The 27,951-nt window shown below is 35.4% G+C and overlaps 1 protein-coding gene and 1 pseudogene across 3 annotated transcripts in view; one reads left to right on the top strand and one right to left on the bottom strand.

Moving 5' to 3' along the window:
• The window catches only part of TBC1D32 (TBC1 domain family member 32), a 179,405-nt gene that overhangs the window by 97,484 nt on the left and 53,970 nt on the right, over window positions 1–27,951 (top strand). For all 3 annotated transcript variants that reach the window (XM_033093945.1, XM_033093938.1, XM_033093931.1), the window contains exons 24-26: window positions 18,946–19,068; window positions 20,241–20,349; window positions 21,183–21,276. In XM_033093945.1, the coding sequence (XP_032949836.1) occupies window positions 18,946–19,068; window positions 20,241–20,349; window positions 21,183–21,276 (326 nt within the window). The remainder of the gene's footprint in view (window positions 1–18,945; window positions 19,069–20,240; window positions 20,350–21,182; window positions 21,277–27,951) is intronic.
• On the bottom strand, window positions 5,326–16,084 carry LOC117018293 (malate dehydrogenase, mitochondrial-like; annotated as a pseudogene).

Here is a 27,951-nt window from a genome sequence, read left to right as displayed (position 1 = left end):
GTGGCTTTCAAGGAGTTCCATAATAGATTTCTACCTTTCCTGTGTACATTATTTTCTACCTTTCCTCAGCCTGAACTAATGCTCTGATTAGGTGAGACAGCCTACCTCCCTCAACTACAGTGTTTATTATTGCCTCAATACTTGTATTTTATAGTTGAATATTGCCTTTACTTTCATCGTCTTACACAAATTTGGCTCATCCTTCAAGGCAAAGGTTGCTTTACGAATTACTCTCTCTGTGACTTCCTGTTGCACACCCTGATCTTGTCTTTACTGCATGTCCTTTGCCTTCACGGTCATTCCCACAGAGTTAATATTTATTTCTCCCACTGACTAAAACATCCAGGAGTATCATTTTGTTTTACTTTCAAGTCCACCACATTGTCAAGTACTTTTATATAATTTGATTGACATTTATTGACTAAATCTGTTGATTGCTTAAAACAGTTGCCTGGAAACATTATTTTAACGAAAGCTGTACATTTATTGAAAATCTTAGGTGTAAACCTTTTTTTGAACACATTATCTTTTAAGGATACCAATTAAGGCAAAATGGGGTTCTTATTCTCTATTTTTTTTTAAAAAAAGAGGTATAGTTGACCTAATATTACATTAGTTTGAACTGTACAACATAATGATTTGATACTTGTATATATTGGGAAATGATCACCATAATAAGTCTAGTTAACATCGGTCAGCATATATAGTTACATAATTTTTTTTCTTGTGATGAGAACTTTTAAGATTACTCTCTTAGCAACTTTCAAATATGCAGTTATACAGTATTATTAACTCTACTAACCATGCTGTATTATTTCCCCAGGACTTACTTATTTTATAATGGGAGTTTGTACTTTTTGATCCCCTTCACCCATTTTGTCCACCCCCACCAATCTGTTCTCTGTATCTATGAGCTTGGTTTTTGTTTTTAGATTCCATGTATAAGTGAGATCATATGGTATTTGTCTTTCTCTGTCTGACTTCTTTCGCTTAGCATAATGCCCTTAATGCAACTGGAAAGATTTAATTTTGTATGACTGAATAATATTTCATTGTATATATACCACATTCTCTTTATCTGTTCATCCATCGATGGACACTTAGGTAACTTCTGTATCTTGGCTATTGCAAATAATGCTGCAATGCACATGGGGATGTATCTATCTTTTTAAATTAGTATTTTTATTTTCTTCAGATAAATACCCAGAAGTGGAATTGCTGGATCATGTAGTAGCTCTGTTTTTACTTTTCTGAGGAACCTCCATACAGTTTTCCATAGTGGCTGCATCAATTTACGTTCCCACAAACAGTGTATGAGGGTTCCCTTTTCTCCACATCCTCCCCAGCAGTTGTCATTTCTTGTCTTTTTAGTAATAGCCATTTTAACAGGTATGAGGTGATATCTCATTGTGGGTTTGATTCTTATGAGGGATGTCAAGCATCTTTTCATGGACTTGTTGGCTATCTGTATGTCTCTTTGGAAAAATATCTGTTTGTATCCTGTGCTCATTTTTTCATCAGATTGTTTCTATTTTTGCTATTAAGTTGTATGAGTTCTTTATATATTTTATCTATTAACCCCTTGTTAGATATATAATTTGGAAACATTTTTTTTTCCCATTCAGTAGGCTGCCTTTTCGTTTTGTTGATGATTTCCTTTGCTGTCCAGAAGCTTTTGAGTTTGATGTAGTCCCACTTGTTTATTTTTGCTTTTGTTAGCCCTTGCTTTTGGTGTCAGATCCCCTAGAAACTTGATTCTGCTCAACGATTTGCAGTTTAAGATTTTCTTAGCTATATTTAGGTTAGAGGAATGTTATTCTCTGCCCTATAATATTTTATTTCAATATAAAAACTATATATCACATGGAGAAATAATTTACATTTAATATTAATAATTTTCTTTTGTATCAAACTACAAATTAAGTTTTAGTTACAGACATAGAATTGCTCATTATTAACAACTTAAATCTTATGTAGTAATTTTCATTAAATATACACATTAAAATTTAATATGGTTAAAGAAATGTTAATATAGTTCTCCTAAAACCTATTTCTTCTACATTTGAAACCCTGATGTTGTCTATTTATTGTTAATTTTCTTTAAAACAAAGCTCAAGAATCCATACTTACAGAAAAGCCTTTAAATTTGATCACTTGCTGTTTCAGTTAATATTTTATGTTTATACAGTGGGATGAGCAGTTTTATGCATAGCTATCCTCTTTGTAAAAAGTCTGACCTTTAAGATGACTTTAAAGAGGAAAAGAAAAAGTATTTTTGTTTTTCTGTGTAGCAGCAGTCTTGTTATTTTAACAAACATAGACAAGTGTTAATATTCTTTCACAACAAATCGCCAAATTATTTATTACCAGTGACCCAGATGTTAACTAGACTTAAATATGATTAACATTAGTAATGAAAAAATAATTTTACAATTATCACTTGTAATCTTTTTAAATATCAGAAATTAGAATATAATCTGACACCAAAACCATCCATATTTTGGATTTACATGCACAAACATGCAGACATTTATACACACATATCCGATTTCTAATCTTACTCTATTAAGTTAATTTGAAGAAAACAATCAAATGGTCTGTTACTAATTGAAGACATCAGTAACTCATTCAAAATTTATATTTAATCGACAAATTTCTATTTGTCTATATAGATTAGAAATCAAAAGAAAAAATAATGCTCATTATATACCTCTTAAGATAATCACCATTAGCCTCTTCATGCCCATGTTTTTCAAAGTTTAGCTGAAATATTTTTTGAGAAATAGGAGTTTTATTGTTTTAAAACTCTTTTACTTTTTTTAAATTATCCTTTATATCTATATATGTTCATCTATACCATAGTTTCAAAGGACTGAATAATATTCCAGTACATGAATGAATCCTAGTTTTCTGTTTTTAGACGTGTAGGTTATTTAAAATTTTTATTATGTATCTTCATAAATAGCTGTATGCCCATGATTATTTCTTTCCAACAAAACTTTAGAAATGATAGGTACATTTTCACACCTTATGTATTTTATCTGCCCTCTTTTTATGATTCATTTTAATCGACCTCTTTGTACCATTGTATATTCTACCCACTCTTGACCTTTTTTTTTTCATTCACTCAGAAAATACTGAATTCCTGCTAAGTATTACACTGGTATACATGACCTTTATTTGAGGATTCTATGACTTTTTTCTCTTCATTTCTGGATTCCTTTCTCTCAGTCATTTGTGCTGATTCTTCCTCCTCTTCTACTACGTATCTTTCAATTGAATTATCTTGTATTGTTTGTCATCAGTTCTTCTTCCATTTTTTTTCTACAGTGGCTTCAATTATCACTTCTTTACTAACACTGTATGTGTTGTATGTCTGTCCCTAAGTTTTCCCTTCATTATATGTCCAAATTTTTTGAGCATTTGGATCTGCATATCAGTCAAGTAAATTTCTATATACCATGCATTAAAGACACAGAGATAAAATTTAATAAGCTGAAAGCGCCGAATCCTAGCCACTAGAGAGGTGAGTGGAAGATACAGAGTAAGGTGGCGGAATTACATCCAAGCCTACAGGCAATCAGAATGAATGCACATCGACAAAACTCAGATGGAGTTTATGGTACGTGGGGTACATTTCAATAAAGCTGTTAATATTCTTTACATTAAATTCCAGTGAAGAAACCTAAAAAAAAAAAAAAAAATTTTAATAAGGTGAAAATGACTTTTTAAAAGACGAGTTAGAGCTTAGAAAACATATATATAGATATGTATATATCTATATATACATATGTATTATTATTATAGTATTATATTATAGTATATATATAGTATTATTCTTTTTTTTACTATTTGAGCAAAAGCAAAGAACTAAGTAAAGATCCAGATTCTGTGGGGCTTAAATTTACTTTCTACTTCCAGCCCACAGTCTATAGCTTTTTTGGCAGAATAGCTGGACAGGATCTTAGTTCATGGTTTCTGTGACATCTACCAAACACTGCTTAGTATTTATTTTTATTAAACTAACAAATGTACATTGTTTAAAAAGCCAAATTGTATGGGAAGGTGTTTGAGAATGAAGTGTAATCCGTTACCCGTCCTTCCCCACTCTCAGCTCCCACTCACCAGAGGCTGGCACTTTCAGTTCTTTGAATTGTCTCTTTTGGTACTCACCTCCAGATTTTTAAATTGCATGCTTATATGCTATGTCTTGATTTTTAAAACTTACTTCTTGTCTTTAGAGATTTAGAAGCTTAGGATGTAGATTTCCTCTTCGTTTCTCCCTGCTGTATAGTTTTCTTCACAATCTTGATAAAATCACTATTGAACGTCTGTGGTATTATATCTATATAAATATTATTCACTTATAAGCGAAGTAGTATATTATGACTGTATTTCCCTTTTCATAACCTTTATGTTTCCCGAAGCTAATCATTGCATGATTTCTTCCGTTTGCTGCATTTTCTGTGTATCTGGTGCTGTATCCCTAGATGTGCGAAGTCATGCAGCCGCCTCCGCTACTGCCCAGTGCTCACATAATGCTCAGCGTGGTCCCGGTCCTGGGATTGCTTTCACAGTTAAGTCACCTAATTTCAGAACACTCCTATGAAACAAGTACTCTGATTACCTCCATTTTTACGAATGGACTCACCTAAGGCCTGGTTTCTGTAATGTAGTGGTTATCACGTTCGCCTCACAAATGGTCTCATCTAGGCCAGAGGGAAGTTAAGCCCTTTGCTTAAGGTGACACAGCTAGTAATTGGTGAAGCTGGTATTTGGACCCAGGTATCCTGGTGCCAGAGAGTGTACTGCCTGTCCCATACATTGTACTGCTCTACAAGTTAAATGCCAAGGTGCCTTGTAATCATTCTTTCCAAGTATGTCTCAAGGTTTTCACGTTCTTGAGGGCAGGGACAATGTTTTTTTCATATTTGTGAAAAGAGAAACTCTTCAATAAGATAGAAGACATCTGTTGTTATCGATTTTCCTGGGTCACATCATGCAGTATCATTTTGTACTGGATGATCTTTTGGCCCTGTATATTAACCTTCTTGGGAATTTTCCCTTCACCGTCCTGGGAATTGCTTTTGTCTTTCACCTGAGATCCAACTTCCTATTTCTTGGTTTATTTCCTTGTTTTTTCTTTCCTTTTCTTTTTTTTCCAAAGCCTAAAATTACTGATGTATCAGTAAACTGACCCACAATTTGGAAGTGATGGTAATGCCAGTACAAAACTTACAATCTTTAAAGCAAATTGAAATACAAAGATATCTGAAATGGCTTTACAGTGACACGGTGTTTTTAGTTAAAGAAGCGGATTTCTCACTAATTGCTTTTTGATTTTATGTTCTTTACAAACTCTTCTCCTTTCTTGATTGAGGTTTTTAGCTCTGGAATAGCCTCAGCTATCATCTTCTCTTCGAAAGGGGAAATTTTCCCAATACGTTGATTTTTCTAGGTACACTTTCCCCCCGCTGCAATGGTGTGAAGTAGGGACAGTCCGTTTCTTGGGACTTCACAAAGGAACATTTGACAACTCCTTCCTTTCCATTGATTGCATCCCCAAGGGAAAGACAAACCGGGCTCTGGCATAAGCCATGGGCAGAGTGGCAGAGGCTGCTCCAGCTTTGGCCTTGACCACCTGTGTGCCAGCCCCTTGTGTCTGCCCAGTGAGGGCTGTCAGCTGGTCTTGGGCCAAGTGTCCCGTGGGAGTGCACTGAGAGGTCAGGGGCATGATGGCCTTCGCAGCATGACCGGCACTTTGACTTGAGCTGGACCCAAACCTTTCAGTTCTGCAGCAAAAGTGTTGGCTCTAACAATGTCCAGGGTTGTCACCCAAAGGTTTTATTGGGGCCATATAACCATGTTTCTTGAAAACTTCCGATGTGATTGGGATGGTGGAGTTTACTGGATTGGAAATGATGCAGATGATGGCCTCAGGCCATTGCCGAGCACCGGCAGCCATCAGGGTGGCCACAGTTGTGGCACTGGTGTTGCACAGGTCATCCCACGTCATGCCTGGTTGTCTCGGCACTCCAGCTAGAATAACCACCAAATCACAACTGTTCAGGCAATCTGGCAGCTGCTCAGGTCCGAGGTAGCCCTTCACAGTCGCTCTGGTCTCCATGGCTCAGATCTGCAGCACTCGGGTGTATGAGCAATATCATAGAGGGTCAGCTGGCTCAGCCGAGGGCTGTTCTTTAGGAGAAGTAAAAGGGGCTGCCCAATTCCTCCAGAAGCCCTGTGCACAGCCACTTTCGCGTTGTTCTGGGCTGAGGTGCTGAAGCTGCAGAGCGGCGCCTGGCAAGGGCAGAGACCAGCAGCAAGTGAAGGAGCTGGTGGCAGGCAAGTGACTCCAGTGGATTTTCTCCCTAGTTTTGATGAAGACGCTTTCTCAGTAAGAAAGAACTGCAGGAGGAAGTCTTTTGAGACAGATATGGGTTGGAGACTTCCACAATATAGTTTTGGGAGCTACAGAATAAATGGATGACTAGCAGGCCAGGAAAGCTAAAACCCAAGCTGGCAGGAGGGGAGGCCCCGAAGCAACGTTTTGCGTATCACAGCATTCTGGAAGCACTGGGAGTTAGAGGCAGCACTGAGAATGGAGATGGAAGTATAGGATTATTTGAACATTTAAGATTTTCAATAATGGGACTAGTTCAAATTGTAAGATACAGATAGGCCCTCATATTCCCTCCACTTCTACCCCACTCATCTGGGCGACTGTTCTTCCCCTCCTTCCACAGAGTGTTTCCTTCTGGAAATCATGAATGGGAAACGAGTGGAAGAGAGACTGCTGAAAAAGGCAACGTGTTATTCTGTGCCAGTTCAAGAGACACGTTATGATTCTATTTCATTTCCTCCCCACATTTATTTTTCTTAGCATTAATAAGACATTATTTTTCCATTTGCTTAGTTTTTCCTATGTATTTAGCAGTCATTTATCTCAAGACTGTTCCCACAAAAATATAATTATTATTAATAGTAATGCCAAATACAACAGTGATTATTGAGCGCCACATATTATTCTAAGTACTTTTAAATATTTTGAGTCATTTAAATCTCAGAGCATTAAAAAGCTCTAAAAAACAGCAATACAAATACCATTCTTTCATAGCACAGCATCAGTCCCCTCCCACAAACAAAAGTACTCTTAAACTCTTCCCTAACGGGCATCTAGGCTCTCTTCTGTCTTAGCATAAATCTCTAAGTAATTTTCATTGTTTGTTAGTTTATTTACAATCACTTATTCATAGCCTTTAACACGTAGACTAAATTACAAATCAACATCCTATATAAAATAGCAGGGGAAAGCAACATGGAAGAAAAAGGAAATTGGTTAATATATAAATGTTTGCTTAACAGAGCAAGGTTGAAAATATGGCTAGCTACTATACCTTGTTTCTACAAGTGGACATGAGGCTTTAGTTGATATTTATAACTTCTTTCCCCTACTGCTCATTCTGTTTTCCCTTGATACTCAATCAACCTGAGCTGGTTAAGGTTCTTTATGTATGGGACACCCCAAAGCTTCGTTTCTGTGGTTCTTGAACCGTTAGTGGTCTTGCATTAGTGTTCCATTAACTGACTGCTAGACATGGCATTATTAGGAGGTGCTACAAAGTATTCCCTGGATAGTAGACTTTGCTTTTCTGTCTCCATTGCATAGCTGCAGTTTTCTTAATGATCATGGTCAATTTCTCCCTGCAGAGTTACCTTGTTTTGCTATTGGTCCAGGTGTTTGAGGAGCCTCAACAGGTTAGGGGTAATTTTCAGTTCTGGTAGAAGTGTAGGAAGTATTCTCATTTGGAATAAGATCTCAAAACCACCAATCTAGCCCCTTCCACCCACCATGCCCCACCCCACAGAGTTGAGGGTTTAGAAAACCAAAGAAATTTATAATTTCCACTTCCACACGGTAGTTCCTAGACCCAAATTATAGTTATAAGGGAAATGGCACCTGTATATCTTATTGGACAGCACCTTGATATTGCAACGTATTATGTCCTATGTGATGCCACACTTAGTTTTCAGTGTGTCATTCTGCCAGTATCTAAAGATACCACTTCTGGGAGATACGGGTACATTATTAAGTTCAGTGAATATTGTGGACGTTTTTCTCTGTACTTCTTGTGTAGTTAGTTTCTTATCAGAAGTAGTGTTTTATAGATGCCATGATCTTCAGTAAGGCATCGGTAAGTATATAATTTGTGAGGTAGTGTTTGGTGGTAGAGAAGCATTATGGTCACAGATGTCCGATTTCATAGCTGAAGTAAGAAGGCATTTAATGTAATTAGCCTGCTACCAGGTAGCTGGTTTGTTTCCCCAGATTGTGTGCTGCATCTTGAGTCTAGTGTTGGTCTCTGCCTATGACAATGTGGGTACTCGGTGATAACTGTAACCATATCATCTATGACAAGGGGATTCATGTTGTTTAAATTAATGGATATCCCGTATGCAAATTAGCTACCAGTCTGGTATTGTGCACTGTGATTTTCCGAAACAGTTATGGGTGCATGGAACTCCATCATCGAGTATGCAAATAGCATTTGTAAGAAGCTTAAACCGGCTCTGAGGACACAAGTACAGTGAGTGAACACATTCACACATTCACAGCACACTCTTTTGGCTCATGAGAAGCTTTCTCTAATTAGGTGACCAGGGAAGAAGTAAAAATTAAATCTAGTTTTAGATGACACTGTGTTAGTATGCTAATACCTGTTAGAGTTGGATAGCTTTATAGCTTTTCAGAGGGGAACTCTTAAGGTAGCGTATCTACTTATTTGTCTGGAAAGAGATACGCGTATGACTTCAGATATTGATTTCATAGACTTATGAAACATGGCTAATGGTTGGGCTGGATGGTCAGGCGCTCAGAGTAAAAAAGATCAGGGGATTAGTTTAAGACAATTAATGGAAGAGGCATATAGATTGCCCTCTGAGATTACACCCAAATTGAAAGAATATTTTTGACTCATGGGAATGCCCTTGAAAGGGATTCCTCCTCTTGCAAAGGAGGTAAAATAATCTCTCTTGTTGATGGGCCAACCTCTTTCTTCAGCTATCCTAGTGCTTATTCAGATGGGTTTATGAATGAAGTGGTCTTGATTCCAGTGCCTAGAAATGATGTTTATCAAGGGAAGATCATAAAGCAAGAATATTTAATAAAGAGAATGTGAATGTACTCCATGTGTGAATTTTGTATTGTACCTTGCCAGAAGCTGCATATGGTATCTAATCAGCCAATAAAACTTTGACCAACATTGAATCTTCTGGATTCAAGGCTCATTGAGAGACTTTTCTTGAGTTAGATCCTGCCTGAGTTTTATATCGATTCTAGCCTCTGAGTCACACAAAGTTGGTACACTTATGGGTTACTTGACAAGTAATTGAGAGGAGCACACCCAAATGTGGTTGATGTTGTTTCCAAAATTCAAAGAGACTACAATCGTGCATTATATCATTTTTTGATGATAAGTAGGATAAGACTTAATAATGCATCATGCATAGTACATGTGATATTTTGACGTTATCGGCTACTAGAACTCAGAAACTTCACTGAGATGACAATGAAATGTCTGAATTTTTATGGATCTCATTCTCTGGCAAAACTATGCTTTATTAAAACATCTGGAGAACCAGCTACTTCTTGCCTGCCTGGGTCCAGTGAACATTATAGCATCAGTAGAGTAGTTTTTCATGAGGACCTGAGACATGGTAGGACAATCAAGGCTGTCCTGGACTGAGCTGATAAAATGATAAAGTGTATTATTGTTGATGTCAAGTAAAAGCATACTGCTCCGAGCATTCACATTGACCAAATCAATAGTCTTACCAGTTGTCGAGACTTTGCTAATTCAGTCTTGTAGAGACTTTACCTTGATGATGTTGTGTTACATATAATGCACAGATACACTAAGGCTTAGGGAAGGAAACATAACATCGGGTAGATTGAGCAGTGCTTCCAACTTCCTCTGTTATGAGAAGAGTCTTGGGAAAATCCTGAGACTCTCCATTAGTATCTTCTGCTGATTTATTTTTTATCCAAATACAGCTCGTAAGTTGTGATCTTTTTATTTAAGTAATGTGTTTTAGGGATGTCTGTGTTTCTTCACAGAATATTTAGTTTACTTCTAGCAACAAGGGAAGAAAAGGTTTAATAGGGATGGTAAGATTCTATGAAAATTATTTGTCTAGAAACCATGCTTATGTGTAGCATGGAATGTCTAATAGAGATAGGGACTTAGCCTTCCGTGCCTGAGATGAGATGAGAAAGCCATTATTAGATGTTACCAATAAACCTGACTCAAATGAGTCAACAGATTTGAGGGAATATCACCACAGGTATATTCAGATGCTTTCACAGAGTTAACTAAAGAGGTCTAGGTCCCCAAACCCACCTTTAAGGAGTCATCTGTCATGCTTCCAAAAGCTTTGCTATAGGTAAACTCTCTCTTTTATGTCTTCACCACCTTCAAACTGGCAACACCATTATCTCCTGGTGTGCAAGACTGCTGGGGCTTCTGGGAGCCATAAGATTGTAATAGTGTGGGTAATATTTGCACATTGCTCAGCATTGCATGAAATAGGAAAGGAACAGCCAAGGTCTTTGACTACTATCTGTCTTTTTGGTATACAGAAACTTCTCTTATTTTGATAAAAGTAACCTGTTAAGGCCTAAGCTTAAAAAGTGTGTGTCTGGGATAGGTAGAGTTAATCTATTTCTAACTGTAATCTATTTCTAACACACATACACACAAACACTTCTGAAATTTGCCTATTTAATTAATTGTTGATATCTTTACATTAATTTAGTTTAAATCATTTTTAATACTTTATCTCTGTCCATAAAAAATATACCATTAAAACTTTTACTTAATTTACCTATGAATTTGCATTTACCTTGGGTAATTGTTATCTTTTTTTGGAATACTTCTTGATATAACCAGCTTGCTTTATATGTGAAAAAAGCAGCAGACTCTTTTTTTCATAACTTTGGGAAATTTGGATTGGAGCCAACAAGAATTATTATTTATTATATAATAAACTTCACAATTTGTTGCTTATAAGCCCAATAATGTGTAAAATTTGAGACATGTTTTTCTGATCATTTTTCTAGATTAATGGATATAAAATAATCTGCACACTTCTATTCATTTTGTAAACCTACCCTTAATATTATGGTTAGGCTAAAAAAATAAAATTGTCTTATTCAGGTGTCTTTTTTTCCCATGTTTACTCTAGCTGCTAGCTTATACAAACATGCTGGTATAATTAATGAACCACGAAGATCTGTTTATTAGATGATTAGGTAATTGAGTAGTAAACAGCATTAGTTGTTATTGAGTCTTACATGAATCTTTATGAGTTATCATTAAAGTGTACATTCGTTTAGTAGTTTTATGAATTTGTTCTCCTGTTGAATACACATTTATATGTCTTACGGATATAGTGATATACTTTTTCCCATTATCTACCCTACTATAGCACTTAAGTATTTTATGAAATATTAAAAATATAAATATTGCGTAAAATATAAACATACAGCTTAACAAATTGTAAAATAAATGTCCACATAATTCCAATCAAGTAAACCAAGACAGCGCTATGCATTTGTTTGATCATGACTCCCTCCCTTGTTGCCAGTGGTAACAGCAATTTTGACTTTTATGGTATTTACTTTTTATGTTTATGACTTACTTTATATTTTTACTACCTAGTTATGTATTCCTAAACAATATCTTAATTTTACTGTTTTTTAAGCTTTGTATTAATGGTGCCATTGACTGTATATCTGTCATATGTGCTTTTCTGTGTTGCATTATGGTTTCTAAGATTAGTGTTGCATGTGTTTCAGTTAATTTATTTTCATTGCTGTATAATATTCCATCTGTGGCATGACTATACCATGTTTTGTTTATATATTATGCTGTTAGTGGACATTTGGGTTATTTCCAGTTTCCCACGTTTGACTATTATAAACAGCTCTGTTACACATAGCGTAGGAACACTAGCTACATATCTCTTTGTAAACATGCATACATAATTCTTTATTGTGTTACAAAACAATTATCTGAATATGCAAAAGCCTTGTTTCTGAACTTCCTCTTTTGTTAATTGGATTTTTGTTTATCCTCGTGCAAATATCACATCATTTTAATTGCTATAGCTTTGTAATAATTTGTAATAACCGATAGAGCAGTTCTTCCCACTTTCCTTTTTCAAAAATACCTTGGCTACTTTTAATCTTTTGCTTTCTATGTAAATTTTAGAATCAGCTTGTCACACAAACTAGTCCACTGGGATTTTAATTATCATTGGATTGGATCTATAAAACAATAGTGAGTGAACTGACATCTTTATAATACTGAATTTTCCAATCTGTAAACATGGTATATGTCTCTGTTTAATTTGTGGGCTTTAATTACTCTAATTAAAATGTTGTTTTTTCCATAGAGGTCTTATATATTTTTTTCTGAATTTAGTATTTATAGCCCCACTATGTGCACAATACATGGCAGTGTCAGAGCATAGATTCTGGAATCACATTGCCAGATGATCTTAGGCAAGATCCTTAATCTCTCCCTCCCTCTGTTTCCTCATGTGTGAAATGGGGACAGTAACTGTACCTTTCTCACAGAATTATTGTGAGACTAAATATGTTACACCACTCTCAAATTTAGATCATGCTAAGCACCTCATCATAGAGATAAATCTCTGAGATTGTATAGATATACTAATTATTTGTTCATTTTGTTATTCTCCTTTATACAATTATTTTAGGTTATTAGTGGAGACATTTTGTTGAGCTTTATAAAAATCTTAATATTTTGATTAAATTGTTGCATAATGTACATTTAAATTCATTAACTGGATTGGAAAACAATGCACATTTTTATATTTAATATTCTCATCCATGTAGGTGCTATCTTTGTATTGAAGTGTTTTACTTTCTTAAGTGATACATTGTAGCTAGCTGTCTTCATATAGGCCTTGGGCATTTATTATGTTTCGTGTTATATTTTTTTGCTATTACTAAGGTGATTTCGTTTTCCTTGGTAATGTTTTAATTGGTTATTATTGGTATAAGTAAATTATTTTTTGTATTTTTTTACTGGTCACCCTACACAAACTTGGTGGCTTAAAACAACACACATTCATTATCTCAGTTTCTATCTAGGTACACTTTAGCTGGCTCCTCTGTTCAGTCTCCTAAGACTACACAATCCAGGTGTCGGCTGTGGCTATGGTCTCATTTGAAGCTCAGTTAGGGAAGGGTCTGTTTCCAAACTCACACAGATTGTTGGTGTTATTTTGTCATGATTTTAGGACAGAGGGTCTTGTTTTCTTGCTGCCTAGAGGCTAGATAGAGGCTCTTGCAGCTTGTCCGTGGAAGGCTGCCCTCAACTCCAAGGGGCCATCTGTTGTCCTTGCCATGTGGTTTTCCTCAACATGGCTTCTTGCCGCTTCAAAACCAGCAGATGGGAAAGACTCCAGCAAGAAGGGCACTTATGTGATCATGTAATCACATCTGTCCTATCACCTTAACATACTCTGATTGGAGGAAAGTCACAAGTCTTGCCTGTACTCGAGAAGGGACTCTCACAAGGGCATGAGTACCAGGAGGGTGGGGCTCCTGGGGCCCCCCTGAGATTCCACCACAGAGCCATTCTTTCAATCACCAAATCCTCTTCTGACAGTACCCTGGTTTAAGCCACCGCCTACTATAAATCATTACTATAGATTTTTTAAAACTGGTGTCTCTGTTTCTGTCCCTTTCTAATATGAGCCTATTCTGCACAGCAGCCCGAGTGATCCCATTACAACACCAATCACATAATCTTCATGCTGTATTCACAAGGCTTTTCATATCATCCGGATGGAACCATACCACCATGGTTTCTCTCATGTCATCAAAGAAAGACTTCATAATGGCTTTGCAGAGTCCTGTGTGATCTGAATCCCTAATATGACTTGGACCTCATCTCCTAATACTTTGTCCTTGCTTATTCCTCTTCCACTGCATGGGCCCCCGTAGTGTCCTTCCGTCATGCCAGACGTGCTCTCACCTCAGGTCCTTTGCTCAATCTGTCTGTTCTGCCTGGAACGTTTTTTTCCCCAGATCGCTCCACGGCTTGCTTCCTTCTTTGTTTTAGGTCTTTACAGAAGTGTCATCTTGGTGAGTTCTTTCCTAACCATCTTATTTAAAATTGCATGCAGTCATCCATCCCCATTCCCCCATTGTTAGCCCTGCGTTCACTTCTCTGCTTTAGTTGTATCCATGCTGTGTTTTGTTTTGTTTTTTAACTTTTTATTTTGTTCATTGTCTGTTCCCCACCTCTAGTATTTTGCATTCCATACAGAATTGGGATTTTTGTGTATGTGTGTTTAGTGATGTATCCTCAGCACTTAAAACAGTAGTAGGCGCTTAGTAGGTATTCACCCAATATTTCTTAAAATTAAGTGAATTTTAAGTTGCAGTGGGGTGGTTTCCAATAAACAGTTTTATCATCTTCTAATAGTGAACGTCATCTCTTTTCAGATAGCATGCATCTTTATTTTTTCTCATTGTCTTGATATTGGCTTAAATTTCTAGAACAATGTTAAATAATTATGGACAATTTTAACTTCCTCATGATCTTAATGGAATGCATTTCCTGTTTATGCTTTTAACTCTTGCCTTGAGATAAATTTGTTTTGTAAATCAAATGAAAGAAATAACCTTTATTTAATTTACTTAGACTTTTTTGGAGGACAGGGAATAGAGAGTAGATGTTGAATCTTAAATCAAGTAGCTTTTAAGCATCTGGCCAAATGGTTATATGGTTCTTTTCTATTACATATTGATGTCATGGATTACATTAAGACATGCTTTCATATTAAACTATCCTTTTCTTCCTGGAATGAACTGTACTTGGTCACCGTATGCTATTCTTTAATGTATTGCTGGGTCAAATTTGCTAAGCTTTACATCATTCCTAGTACTTGTAAGATCTTAAAAATCTTACATCATTTGTTAAAGTTTTTTTTTTATTTACTCATTCTCTAAAGAGGAGAATTCAGTTTGGACATGTATTTGCTTTCGGAGTTGCTCCCGTTCATCTTATATCATCTCATTGTCCATCTAGATCCTAAGAACCCTTCTTTACTTTTTTTTAAATTTTATTTTTTAAGATTTTTATTAAAAGCATAGCTAATATATTATATTAGTTTCAGGGATACACCACGGTTATTCAACATTTATATACCTAAAGAAGTGATCACCATGGTAAGTCCAGCAACCATCTGACACCATACTATTCTGTCACAATATTATTGACTATGTTATTCCTTATGCTGTACATTACATCCCCATGACTTACTTGTTTTATACCTGGAAATTTGGACCTCTTATATCCCCCCCGTTTTTAATTTTTCAATTACAGCTGACACTCAGTATTATTTTATATTATTTTCAGGTGTACAATATTAGACATTTACATAATTTAAGAAGTGATCCCCTTGACTATTCTAGTACTCACCTAGCACTATACATGGTTATTACCATATTGTTGACTATATTCCCTATGCAGTACGTCCCCATGACTATTTTATAAGTACCAATTTGTATTTCTTAATCCCTTCACCTCTTTCATCCTACCCCCAAACCCCCACTAGATTTATCACGCTGATAAATCTGGTACCCATCTGACACCATACATAGTTATTATACTATTATTGACTGTATTGCTTATTGTATTAAAATTGTAATACTCATATATACTGAACAAAAGATGAATACATGTTTGACTTCTGCAATTACAAGAGGTGCTCAAAGTGGTTACCATCAGCGTCCAGATGCTTCTGATTATGGGGAACTACTGCTTGAGCAATGTTGACTAAAGTGTCCACTTGTATTGCTGTGCATGCCGTTTTTAGTTTCTTCAGGAACACAGGACCATGCATCTCAAACTTATCACGTGCAATTGTTAGGCATGTTGGAGGTTCTGTTGCGTACTCAGGCCTCCATTGTTGTACTTCCACAATGTTCTCGAATTTCAAATACCATTTCAAAACGGTCTTGCATTCCTCGAACGACAACCATGCTTCCGCCATTTTCTTTGACTATCCTGCCTGTCGCCTAATAATGCCAGCATTCATTTGATTAACACCATCTTTTGAGCGGACATCGTACTATGCATTGCTACTATAATTCAGTTCAACTTCAAAAAGTAATACATAGATAACGTCGCTCAAAATGTGTATACATTTTTTTGGTACCCTCAGTATGTACCACTTCCTCTTTATCCCTTCATTCATCGACTGACATCCAGGCTGCCTCCACATCTTGGCTATTGTAAACAGTGCTGCAGTGAACATACGGATGTACATGTCCCCTCAAAGTAGCATTTGGGTTTCTTTGGATAAATAGAAGTACGATTACTGGGTCCTTCTTTGTGTCTTGTTGTAGCCTTTCTTGTAAAATTTATTTTGTCTGGCGTAAGTATTGCTACCCCAACTTTTTTTTTCATTTCTATTTTCATGAAATATTTTTTTTCCATCTTTTCACTCTCAGTCTGTGTGTGTCTTTCAATCTGAAGTGAGTCTCTTGTAAGCAGCATATGTAAGGGTTTTGTTTTCTTAGCCATTCATCCATCCTATCTTTTGATTGGGTTAGGTGTTTCATCTAAGGGTACTCCTTAGTTTGAAACATTTGTTGATTTTACTTAGAAAAATGTAGTTGCTTTCTTTCTTCTTTTTATTTATTTTTTGGGGTATCTTTTTCCCCCTGTTTTTCACATTAATGGCAGCCTGGCAGCCATGCCATGACATTGTTTCTCAGTTTCTTTCCCTCTCCTAGCAGCATTTGCCCTATTTTGATTGCCCTACTCACCCGTCAACACATTTGTGGGCAAAATTTTGATGATATGCCTTTCCTTCCCCACCCCCCGCTCAATCCCTGGGGTTATTTCTAGGATGAGAAAGGGGAAGTGTCAATTTACACTATCATCTTTAAATTAGACATCTAAGGATTGTATCATGCAAAATGTTTTTACTTTAATAAACTAAGTATGGCACATATCTCTAAATTGATGATAGCAGATTTCCCCTCCTCTATGCATGGGTTATTTTGCAGTTACGTTCTGGGAATGATATTGAATTGCTATTTTTGCCTCTTAAAGGCATCCACGAAACATTTTTTCTCTCTATAGATGCTATTGAATAGGTAAAACACACAATTGTACCCCAATTCAAAAACTATAGAAGATACACAGTGAGAGCTATGTTTCCTTCCAGTCTCTCAGATCACCTTCTAACTCTCCTGCAGAGCTAACAGTTCTTACCAGTTTCTTTTCTGTCTTTGGAGAGAGATTTCTAGGTAAAAACAAATGCGAATTTTATGTGTATTCAAATGTTTCTCCATTTTTATTCAAATGTTTTTGCCTTTCCTTTTTCACTTAACATTACCTTGGAGATAATTATTTTATCAAAACATATATAGCTACCCTGTTCTAATATCTGCATAGTATACCACTGTAAAAATGTATCCCAAACGTTTAAACTTCTTGCTATGGATGGGCATTAAAACATTTTTTTTTTTTTGCTTATGACCACTCCACAATAAGTATCCTTATATTTAGGCCTTTGTGCTCATGTTTGAATATATCTCTAAGAAAAATCAGCAGATATATAATTAGAAGGTTGGTTTATTCTTGAATCTCATGTTTCCTCAAATGCCATCTTTCAGAGAAACCATCCCTAACCACTCAATATACCATAGCCACTCAATATACCATAGCCACCCAATGTTTCCTTTCCTCTTTATCTTTTTTATATATATTTTTATTATAGAAATTGTAAACATATAAAGTGTAGAATGAGCACCAGTGTAATGAACCCTCTATGTACCCATCTCTCATCTTTATCAATTAACAGTATTTTCCAGTCTTGTTTCATCTCTTTCCTTTTCCCATACCCACTTTTTCCTTAAGTACTTTAAAGCAAATTCCAGATATAATGCCATTTTACCTATTCATTAGTATCTCTAACAGATAAGGACCTATTTTTTTTTAAAAAGTATATTACCTCTACGCTATTGTTAAATCTAACAAAATTAACTGCATTTTCTTGATCTCATCTAGTACCTATACCATATTTTCCTGTTTGAGTCAAACAGGCACTTTTACATTTTTTGCTTGAATCATAATCAAGCAAAACCTTTATGTTTGCTCGATGTTTTTCTTTCAATTTATAACTTCCCTTATTCCCCTTTTTTATGCCTTTTTCCCCCCTCTGGGGGTAATAATATATAATCATGTGTAGGGTTCTCTAAATTCTGGATTTGGTTACCTGTTTTCTCCTTGTGGTGGATTATAAAATATTTCTCTGATCCTTGTATTTCATATAACTGATAGTGTCAGTTACCGATTCAGTTTCCTTGGGAAGAACATTTCCTAGATGGTGCAGTGTACATCCTCTTGCACCACAGTAGAAGCCACATGATTCCTACTTGTCTCCCTTGTATTGATGTTGGTGTTCTCAGCTTTATCTGAAAATTATGAAGTTAGCCATTGACCTTTCCTGGATTGGTAGCAAAATGATTCTGTGATTCATTTTGTAATGAATTGCTGAATAAAAAGTGGTGGTATTTTCTATTTTTACGGATTTGCTAATGTTCCCTAACTAATTTTTAAATTAAGTAGCAGTTGAGAAAAAAAAAATTACTGTTTCTAATTATAGATACATTTTTTAAACCTAGATGTTACCCATGATTTTTAAATAATATTTTTATAAGAACTTTTGAAGTCAATTACTATTCAAATTGATTAAAAATGTATCCTAAAAAACTGCACGATCTTTCTTAAAATTTGTATTTCCATGTGTAGGTATTTGAGACACCAAGAAAATCTCTAAACTTTTAGGATGTTTTATAAAATCTGCTTTTTATTGTTTCTCTTCATGTAGGTTATTAAGTATGGTATGCTGTGATCTAGACACTCTTCTTCTGTTAGAGGCTCAGTATCAAGTATCTGAAATATTATTAAATTCTCAAGAAGAAAATATCTTAGAGACCTCAGAGAGCCACAGGTAAGTAAAAAATAAAAAGAAATATAAGCCTATTAAGACATGATAACCCAGTTTTCTTTACAGACTCTCTGTGTAATTTGTTTAATGTTTCTTTACTATCTGAATTCTATAGGTTTAAATAGCAGAGTAACAAGCAATGAAAGTATAAGTGTCACAGTTAGAAACTTTGTGATAGCTGTTCTTGGGGAGTACTTGCAGAGTAGTACTTCCTAAGTTTTTGTTTTAGTTTTTTAGTTATTTTTTTAAGCCTTAACTTTTTAATAGTTCCATGAATTGTATCACCTTTAAATTCAGGCTGCATGTGTAAGATGATCCATTAAATAAAATGTTTGATTTTGTGTCCCTTGTAGAGGATCTCTCCTCCATTCTCTTGATTATGTTAGTTCATAGTCATAAATTCTGATTATTGCAAAATGAGGTTATGGTCATATCTTGATGATTTCTTTCTATTAATATATCACACTTGTCATTACCTCAGTTTTGGCTTACATTTATTGAAAGCCCATTTACTAGCTGGCATTGTTTTTGTGTCTAATTTTTAAGAAAATGTGCCTCCATCATAGCTAGGTTTTGCAAAATTATAAAAGACAAAGCACATTACTGGGTACTCTACGTTTGATATAGGATAGTATTAACAGCTACAGGAAGTGTGGAGGCTGCTTAAGAGCAATGTTTAGATTTTAATTTAAAGCACTATGTCTAGAACTTAAGGGAACATTAACTAAAAATGTGATAAAGTCATTGTGAAAATAATGCATGTCTTAATCCCATTTCTTTAAATGCAGTCATATTTGTCAAAGAAATAATCCTTTAATAATCTCATTCCTCTCATTATATCAGTTATATCTCCATCAATTCTTTGCTCTAGCAAAGAAAGCTATAAGATAGAATCTACCATGTTTCCCCCAAAATAAGACTTGGTCTTATATTAAGGTTTGCTGCAAAAGACGCATTAGGGCTTATGTTCAGGGGATGTCATCCTGAAAAATCATGCTAGGGCTTATTTTCCCATTAGGTCTTATTTTTGGGAAAACATGGTGGATTGATAATCTATTTTCCAAACTTTTCTATAGAAAATTATCTGCCTTTTTTCTTTAGATTCCACTGACTTGATTTTAAAATTAAATCATCTCCAATTACAGAGATAACAAAATTGATACATCATTTTTCAGGGATTTTATAATTGATGGCTTATCGGTAGAGAGAAACCATGTTCTTGTTAGAATAAATCTTATTGGTGGGCCAATGGAACGGATTTTGCCTCCCAGGACACTGGAAAAGGTGAGTGGGGTGTAGAGGAGGGGGGATGTTTTTTTGATATATTTTGAAGCAAGGTAGCCAACTCAGGTGACACAAAACAGCAACTACTAGATGTCCAAATCACAGAGTTGAACTTTTATTACTAGAAAAACTTTAGAATGCAAGGAAACACTTTCCAACAAAAGTGGTATTCTTCATGGCAAGGGGTTATGAGTGCTGGTTTGCATTGCAAAGTAGGGTATTTAATTAAAAAGTTGTCATTTTCCTCATGTCTGAATTTTTTTAACTTTTGATCTCTTTCTCTTTCATGACACCTAAATTTTATTAGATTACTATATTTTTTTGTATTTAGTTGACAATATTGTGTACCTCTCCTTCCAATAGTTTGGTTTTCTCTTCAGGGGTTTAGTTATTTTCATTGTTATTGTTACTGTCATTAAGTACATTTTGCTTTGGTTGTCACTCTGGGACAGATGAGATAGAAATGATTGACAGCACAAGAGAAACAGTTTTGTAAGCAACATAGGAAATGCAGGCTTCTTTTGAAGACCATAATTTTCCAATCATGAAAAAAATACTAAAGCCTTGATTACCAATCCTAGTTATGAGAACAAGTTACCATATGTATTTGTCTTCAGTACTTATTTAATACTGTTTCTGTTACATTTCATTATAGTTATTATCCATTAGAGCACTGAATTGTAATATCACATAATTTTTCATTAGGCTACAAGTCTAAAATTTTTATGAAACAAAAGCCAAATTCAGTGAATGATATTTCAGAAAGCCTTAAGATTCAATAATATTTTAAACTATTATACTTCCTAAAGTTGTCTGTCTTGCTTCTTTTTTAGGGTAATGATCCATATCCTTGGCCAATGTTTTCATCATATCCTTTACCAAACTGCTATCTGTCAGAAGTTCCAAGAAATACTGATCTAAAACAAGGTAAAATATTTGCCATTAAATGTCATGTTATTTTGTTGCCTTTTTTAATAATTTGAAGAATTATTAAGAGAGATTAATGCTATTTTTCACTCAGCTTGTGTACGTGGATACAATACACCAATTTCTTTGTAATCTTTAATTTTTTTTAGGTTTCATACTAAGTTAATATTTGTGTGATGCCAAATAATTTTTATCAGAATTTCTCTCTTGTTTTGAAAAAGGAATTGTTTTTTGATGAATTAATTCTAGGTGTAGAACTTGATTCAACAAAGTGATATTTTTTATTACTGTGCCATATATAAGTCCTGCGTGCTCAAGACTTGAAATATAAACATAATACAAACTATATAAATATAATCAAATAAAAAATTTAGATATCCACCTTAGAGGAGTTCATGAACATTTAGAACATGCATTCAAGTAATCATATAATTAGATAGGAGCTAAATAGACAAATGGTATCCTGGAAAACTTAGAGAACATACTTAGAATAACACATAAGTATGATACCCTTCCAAAGAAAATTATGTTTAAACCAAGTCATGAAGTATAAATATGTGTTTTCTGGGTGACAGAATTACATTTTGAACTGAAGAAACAATAGAGGCTAGGGGAAGCAAATTATATTCAAAGAACTGTGAGTAGTTCAAGGATGACTGAGATTTGGAATGTGAGGGCAGAGAAGACCAGACAGGTAAACTGAGTTGAGACATAAGGCTAGTGTAGTTCAAGTTCAGGTGTTTAGACCTTTCCATAAAAGCAATGAAAATTCAGTTTTTTTTATACTAGAGAATTTTAATTTAAAATGTGAAGATATATGATCAAACTATTCATTAATTTGTTAAATCTTATATCAACATGAATTCCTTTATAATACCATCGACCTTGCATTGGACAGAAATAACATAAGATTGATTTCACAAAGGTTATGTTCTGGAGTGATTGTAGAAAAACAAGGTTTTTTTCCTTCTTTGTGAGGCTTTATATGTCACCTTTCCCTACATTTATTTGACTTAAAGCAATAATGAGAGCCAGTCAGTTGATATACATGGTTTTTGTTTTTATCTAGTGTTTGAGGTACACATCATAATACCTCACCTAGGGTTCAGGGAAAGAGAAAAAGCATGGAGAAGCTTTTAAAGATTTTCCTGTTTGTCTTTATAACACACTTGAAAAATTTTGCCTTTGTGTTTTTCTCTGGTGTGACCTAATCTATTGCTTTTAGAGATTGGGAGTGATAATTAAGTTTTTTTTAAAGAAGAGACTCTTGAGAGAATATCACTGTGGGCCTTTTTCCCACTGACTCATTTTGCAGTGAACCCAAGCTGTTCTCAATCTCTTATTCTCATGTTTTCCTGTCTTTAGTCTTCTGAATCAGTCTTTATATTTTCTCATTCTTCTTTTCGGTTTCATAATTCATTTGCCCACTCATTCCTTTATTTAACGTGTTTCTCGAGAGCTGATTACCAGGTGTCTCACTAGTCATTGGAGGTAAGGTAACGTATAACACATGGTCCATTCTTGGTGCCTCAGCCCTTTTCCTTGTTACGACATAACAGCACTTCTGCTAAGTTCTCTTGGAAACAAATGGTACTTTATTAGTTTTGTGTTAAAAGCAATTTCATTATCTGTTTTATTGTGTTACTCCCACATTTGATCTTTTTTTTTTCAATAGTTTGGTAGAAAACCTGCCTTATTTAAAACTGAACAAGGCAGACAGAAATCAAAAAGTAAGATTAAATAGACACTTACCTGAGAAGAAAAAAAATGTATACCATCAATTCATAGGAATCAGTGCTCAGAGGAGTGTGATTTTACTCCCTGCTCTACTCTGATAAGTGATGTAGAAAAAGGAGTAATGATAGCTTCTCTGTCTAGTGCAGAAGATAACTGCAGAATGGTTATTAATCTCAATGGGCCCGTAATGCTGCCAAGCAGTCATATAGTGTGCCCCAGGGCCACTTACTCTCCTAGTCTCTAGATGACTGTTTTCAAATCTTCTCTCATCAAACCTTCCTCACCTCTTCCCATCCCTCCTGTCAGACGGTCACTCTGCCTGATGAAATAGAAACAGAAAAAAGTGTCCATGTGCCATATATATATATATCCGATGAGTCCCTTATCGGAGGCATTGTTTAATTGGATCGTTTGTTTTTTCGTTTTTGAGTTGTATGGGTTCCTTATATATTTTGGATATTAGTCCCTCATCGGAGGCATTGTTTGCAAAAATATTCTCCCATTTGGTTGGTTGCCTATTTATTTTGTCGATAGTTTCTTTTGCTATGCAGAAGCTTTTTAGTTTGATAGAGTCCCATTCATTTATTTTAGCTTTTACTTCCCTTGCCTTTGGAGTCAAATTCATAAAATGTTCTTTGAACCCAAGGTCCATAAGTTTAGTACGTATGTTTTCTTCAATGCAAATGGAAGAGGGGAAGTTATCATGGATGCCACAGAAATACAAAGGATCATCCAAAAATACTATAAAGGACTAAATGCCACCAAATTCAATAACCTCGAAAAAATGGACAAGTTCTTAGAAACATATAGCCTTCGTAGGCTGAATCACGAAGTGGAAAATCTGAATAGACCGATCACCAGTAAGGAAATTGAATCAGTCATCTGAAACCTTCCCCAAAGCAAAAATCCAGGACCAGATGGCTTTACTAGTGAAATCTACCAAACATTCAAAGAGGATCTAATACCTGTCCTACTCAAACTCTTCCAAAAAATTGAAGAAGAGACAATACTCCCTAACTCACTTTATGAGGCTAGCATTACCCTGATACCAAAACCTTGTAAGGATAGCACAGAAAAAGAAAATTACAAACCAATATCTCTGATGAATATAGAAGCAAAAATCCTAAACAAAATACTAGCAAATCGAATGCAACAATGCAATGCATTGGTTCAACATACACAAATTGATCGATGTGATACACCACATAAACAAAATAAAGGACAAAAATCATATAATTATATCAATAGATTCAGAAAAAGCGTTTGACAAGATACAACATCCATTTATGATTAAAACACTTAGTAAAATAGGTATAGAAGTAAAATACATTAACATAATAAAGGTCATATATGACAAACCCTCTGCTAATACCATAATTGTGAAAAACTGAAGCCGTTTGCTCTACGTTCAAGAACACGACAGGGCTGTCGCCTATCACCTCTGCTTTTCAACATAGTGTTGGAAGTCCTCGCCAGAGCAATCAGGCAAGAGAAAGATATTGCTTATAAGAGTTCTTTTTCTTTCTTTCCTTTTTTTGATTTTTAAAAATTTTTTTAGGGCTAGGTGAGAATCTCTACTGTAGCTTTTCCATAGCCTAAAAGAATGCAGTTAATTCTTCTATATTTAAAATATCTTCTTTTGAATTCACACTCCCTTCACTACAATCCCATTTCTGTCCTTTTACTGAAAAATTCCTTGAAGGAATTGTCGAATGTTGGTATGTCAGTTACTTTCTTTCCATTTTCTCATGAAGCTACTCAGGCTCTCACCCCTACCATTCCACCATGATTAAATCCCCTGGTCAGATCTCAGCCCTCGTCCTATTAGACCTAGCATTACCATGTAACATTTTGGATCCCTTCCTTTTTTTGGAACACTTTCTTACCATGGCTTTCAGAAAATACATTCTCTGATTTTCCTCCTGCATTTTTTGGCAAATTATTCTTTGTCTCCTTTGTTGGATCTTTCATCTCTCTCCAATTTCTAAACTTTGGAGTGCCCCAGGCCTCAGTTGTCAGTTGTCTCTTTTTTTTTCTAGCTGTACTTACTCTTGGGAGGAAGTCGTCTAGTCTCATGACTAAAATACTGTCCAGCATGCTGATGGCTCTTAGATTTATATCTTTACCTCCTATCTCTACCCAGAACTGTGTACTTATATCTGTCTATTTGATGCGTCTGCTAGGAAGGTTAATACGCATATCAAACTGAGATAAACTCATGATACTCCCTCAGAATCTATTCCTTTGGTATTTTTGCTCATTTCAGGAATGGCAACTTCGTGCTCCAAGTTCTTCAGACAGTAAACCTGAAGGCGTTCTTTCACTACTCTCTGTGTTTAGACCCCATATTTATTCTGTCAGCATATGCACATGACTCTACTTATCTGAAATAAACCACTTTCACTCATCCACTACCACCCTCATCTCTCACCTGTATTCTTGCAGTAACCTGCCAAGTGTTCAGTGTGTTCTCAACACAGTAGCTAGAATAATGCTGTTGAAATATGGGTTGGATCATATTACTCCTCTAATTGAAACCCTCCAGTGGAAACCATGTAGCCTACAAGGTCCAGCACATTTGTGACTTTTTTCCTGTCACACGGTCTCTTTTAGTTTATTATAATTCCAAGCCTCTTTAATTAATTCCACATTTTCCCAAGGTGTTGGACAGCAACTTCTATTGTCTTTCTGTCCCTAAAACACAAGTGTTCACATAAAACAAATATCAATTTAACAGCAGTACCTAATAATTTATCCTAATAATTGTTGTCCTGGGTTTACTATGGTTCTTATTAAGCAGGAGATCTAGGCAGGAGTGGATAGCCCAGGAGGACCTCAGGAAGAGATTTTTACATAGATACATTCTGAATCAAATATGAGTAAAATGTATGCCATTCTCATATTGCTGGTGTGTCACTGATCCGATACTTATAGTAGGATGGCAGAAAATGAGAAAATTAGAAGCATGGCTGGCTTTTTGTTGTACTGAAGAGAGTATAGTGATGATGTCTCTGAAAACTATGAGAAAAATGGAGCCAAAGGTATTCCTAGCAGGTATAAAGGTAGCTTCAAATTAATGTTTCTGGTTAAATACAGTTCAATAAATTAAACATTAACTGTGTACCTTTAAAATACTGTGTTTAAGCTAGTGATATTTTAAAATGCACATTGCTATTTTAAAGGCAAGAGTTCATATACTTTCCATTTTAGTTTTTTGATTTGGAAGAAATGACTCACTAATTCTGATAGGTGTTATTTTAGTTGTCATTTGCACTGCAACATTTCATTGTTGTGGAAAAAAATCACTTCAGCTGTGTGCACATGGTGACATCGTCCTCATTTGTCTTCTAGATTTATCCTCCCTGCTACAGTTAGCATCTCCTCATCTCTTAAATTGCCTCTTGTTAGCTCATTGGCATCAGTGTTAGCTATTAGATGATTTATCTTCATCTGTAAATAAGACTCTTGAGACATCATCTGCTTCAATTATTTTTCTTTGCACGTTTTTAGGGTCACCGTATTATAATGTAAAAGCCCTTTAAAAGCTACTGATTAATATCTCTGTGTGTATGTATATTTATACATATATGTATGTATATGTAAAGTATACATGTGTATGTATGTACGCATGTGCCTATGTGCATATGCCACATATGTGAACATATAAATCATACATACATGTATAATTGTAAATCATCTTACACATGTGAGAAAATTCCCTTCCATGTGGTAGAAATAACTTCTACTCAGAATGTCATATCTCTGTTGTGAGAGTTTAGAAAAGTAAGAATAAATATGTTAGTGCAGGAAATTTTTGTTACCTGTACAGAAGATAAGAAAGAGGCAAGGGGAATGTAGAAAAGAGAGTTGTGTAATGGTTGAAAGCCTGTGCTGGTGACGTGTCAGGAGCTGTCAACTTGATTTACTGGAGATTGGCTCATAAGGCCTTTCCTACAGGAATCAGGAAGATTGTGAGATAGCAGTCTGCTTTGATCTAACCTAAAATTAGATCTCCCAAGAGTTATTGGTACACCCTTAATTGGCTACATTCAGTTTTGGTGTGTTCAGGATCAGGATTTGCTTCTCTAAGGAGGAAGGAAAATCCAGTGCTTCCATACTGAGGAATTGGATAGCATGCTCTGGTCGTTAGAAGCATCAGAGAGACATAGCTCAATAAAATGAATCATTTTCTCTTCTAACTTCTCTTTCCACCGTCCTATATTCATTTTATTTATTATTTTTATAATGTTTAGTCAGGCTGCATTATAAAATAATCAGCAATCTAGATTACACCTGTGTCCTATAAACCTTACTGCAGTTGCCCCTGTATACCTGTGGGGAGATTGGTTCCAGGATCCCCCACAGATACCAAAATCCTTAAATCTATTAGTCAGCCCTTCCTGTGTGAATTCCTCATCTGCAGATACGCAAATATGGAGGGCCGATTGTACTGTGAAATTTCTGTCTTTATCAAGAAACCATTTGGATTTATATTTACTCAGCTAGGGGTGTTATCTTCGAAGTGGAGAGTAGTAGGGTTTTTTTTGTTTGTTTGTTTTGTTTTTTTGTGATTGTATGTTTCTAGTACTCCTTACAGGGCCAACAGAAGAGCAGAAGCATAGCACTAATTCACAAGGTCACTGGCATCCAGGCCACTTAGCATTGATTGCCTTTCTTTGATCTTAGAAATTCAAATGGCTTCTCACTGAAAGCTTCAATCATATTAGTAACTCCTACTGCACCTGAATTCTCAGTGTTCCTAGGAACTCCTCAATAGTCACTTTTTACCTGTACATCCCTCCAGAGGCCCTTCCTGAAAGTTCACCTCCTTGGGAATTTTTATGTGAACAGAGAGTGACAGCTAATGTGAGCCACCTATATAAACAAAAGCGTCACTTTCCCATTCTTTCATCTCCATATTCTGTCCTCTCTTTCTAT

Source organism: Rhinolophus ferrumequinum, chromosome 3 (genome assembly GCF_004115265.2).
Source record: "Rhinolophus ferrumequinum isolate MPI-CBG mRhiFer1 chromosome 3, mRhiFer1_v1.p, whole genome shotgun sequence".
NCBI lineage: Eukaryota > Metazoa > Chordata > Mammalia > Chiroptera > Rhinolophidae > Rhinolophus > Rhinolophus ferrumequinum.
Note: the sequence above shows the minus strand (reverse complement) of the source record. Positions and strands in the feature narration are given on the sequence as shown.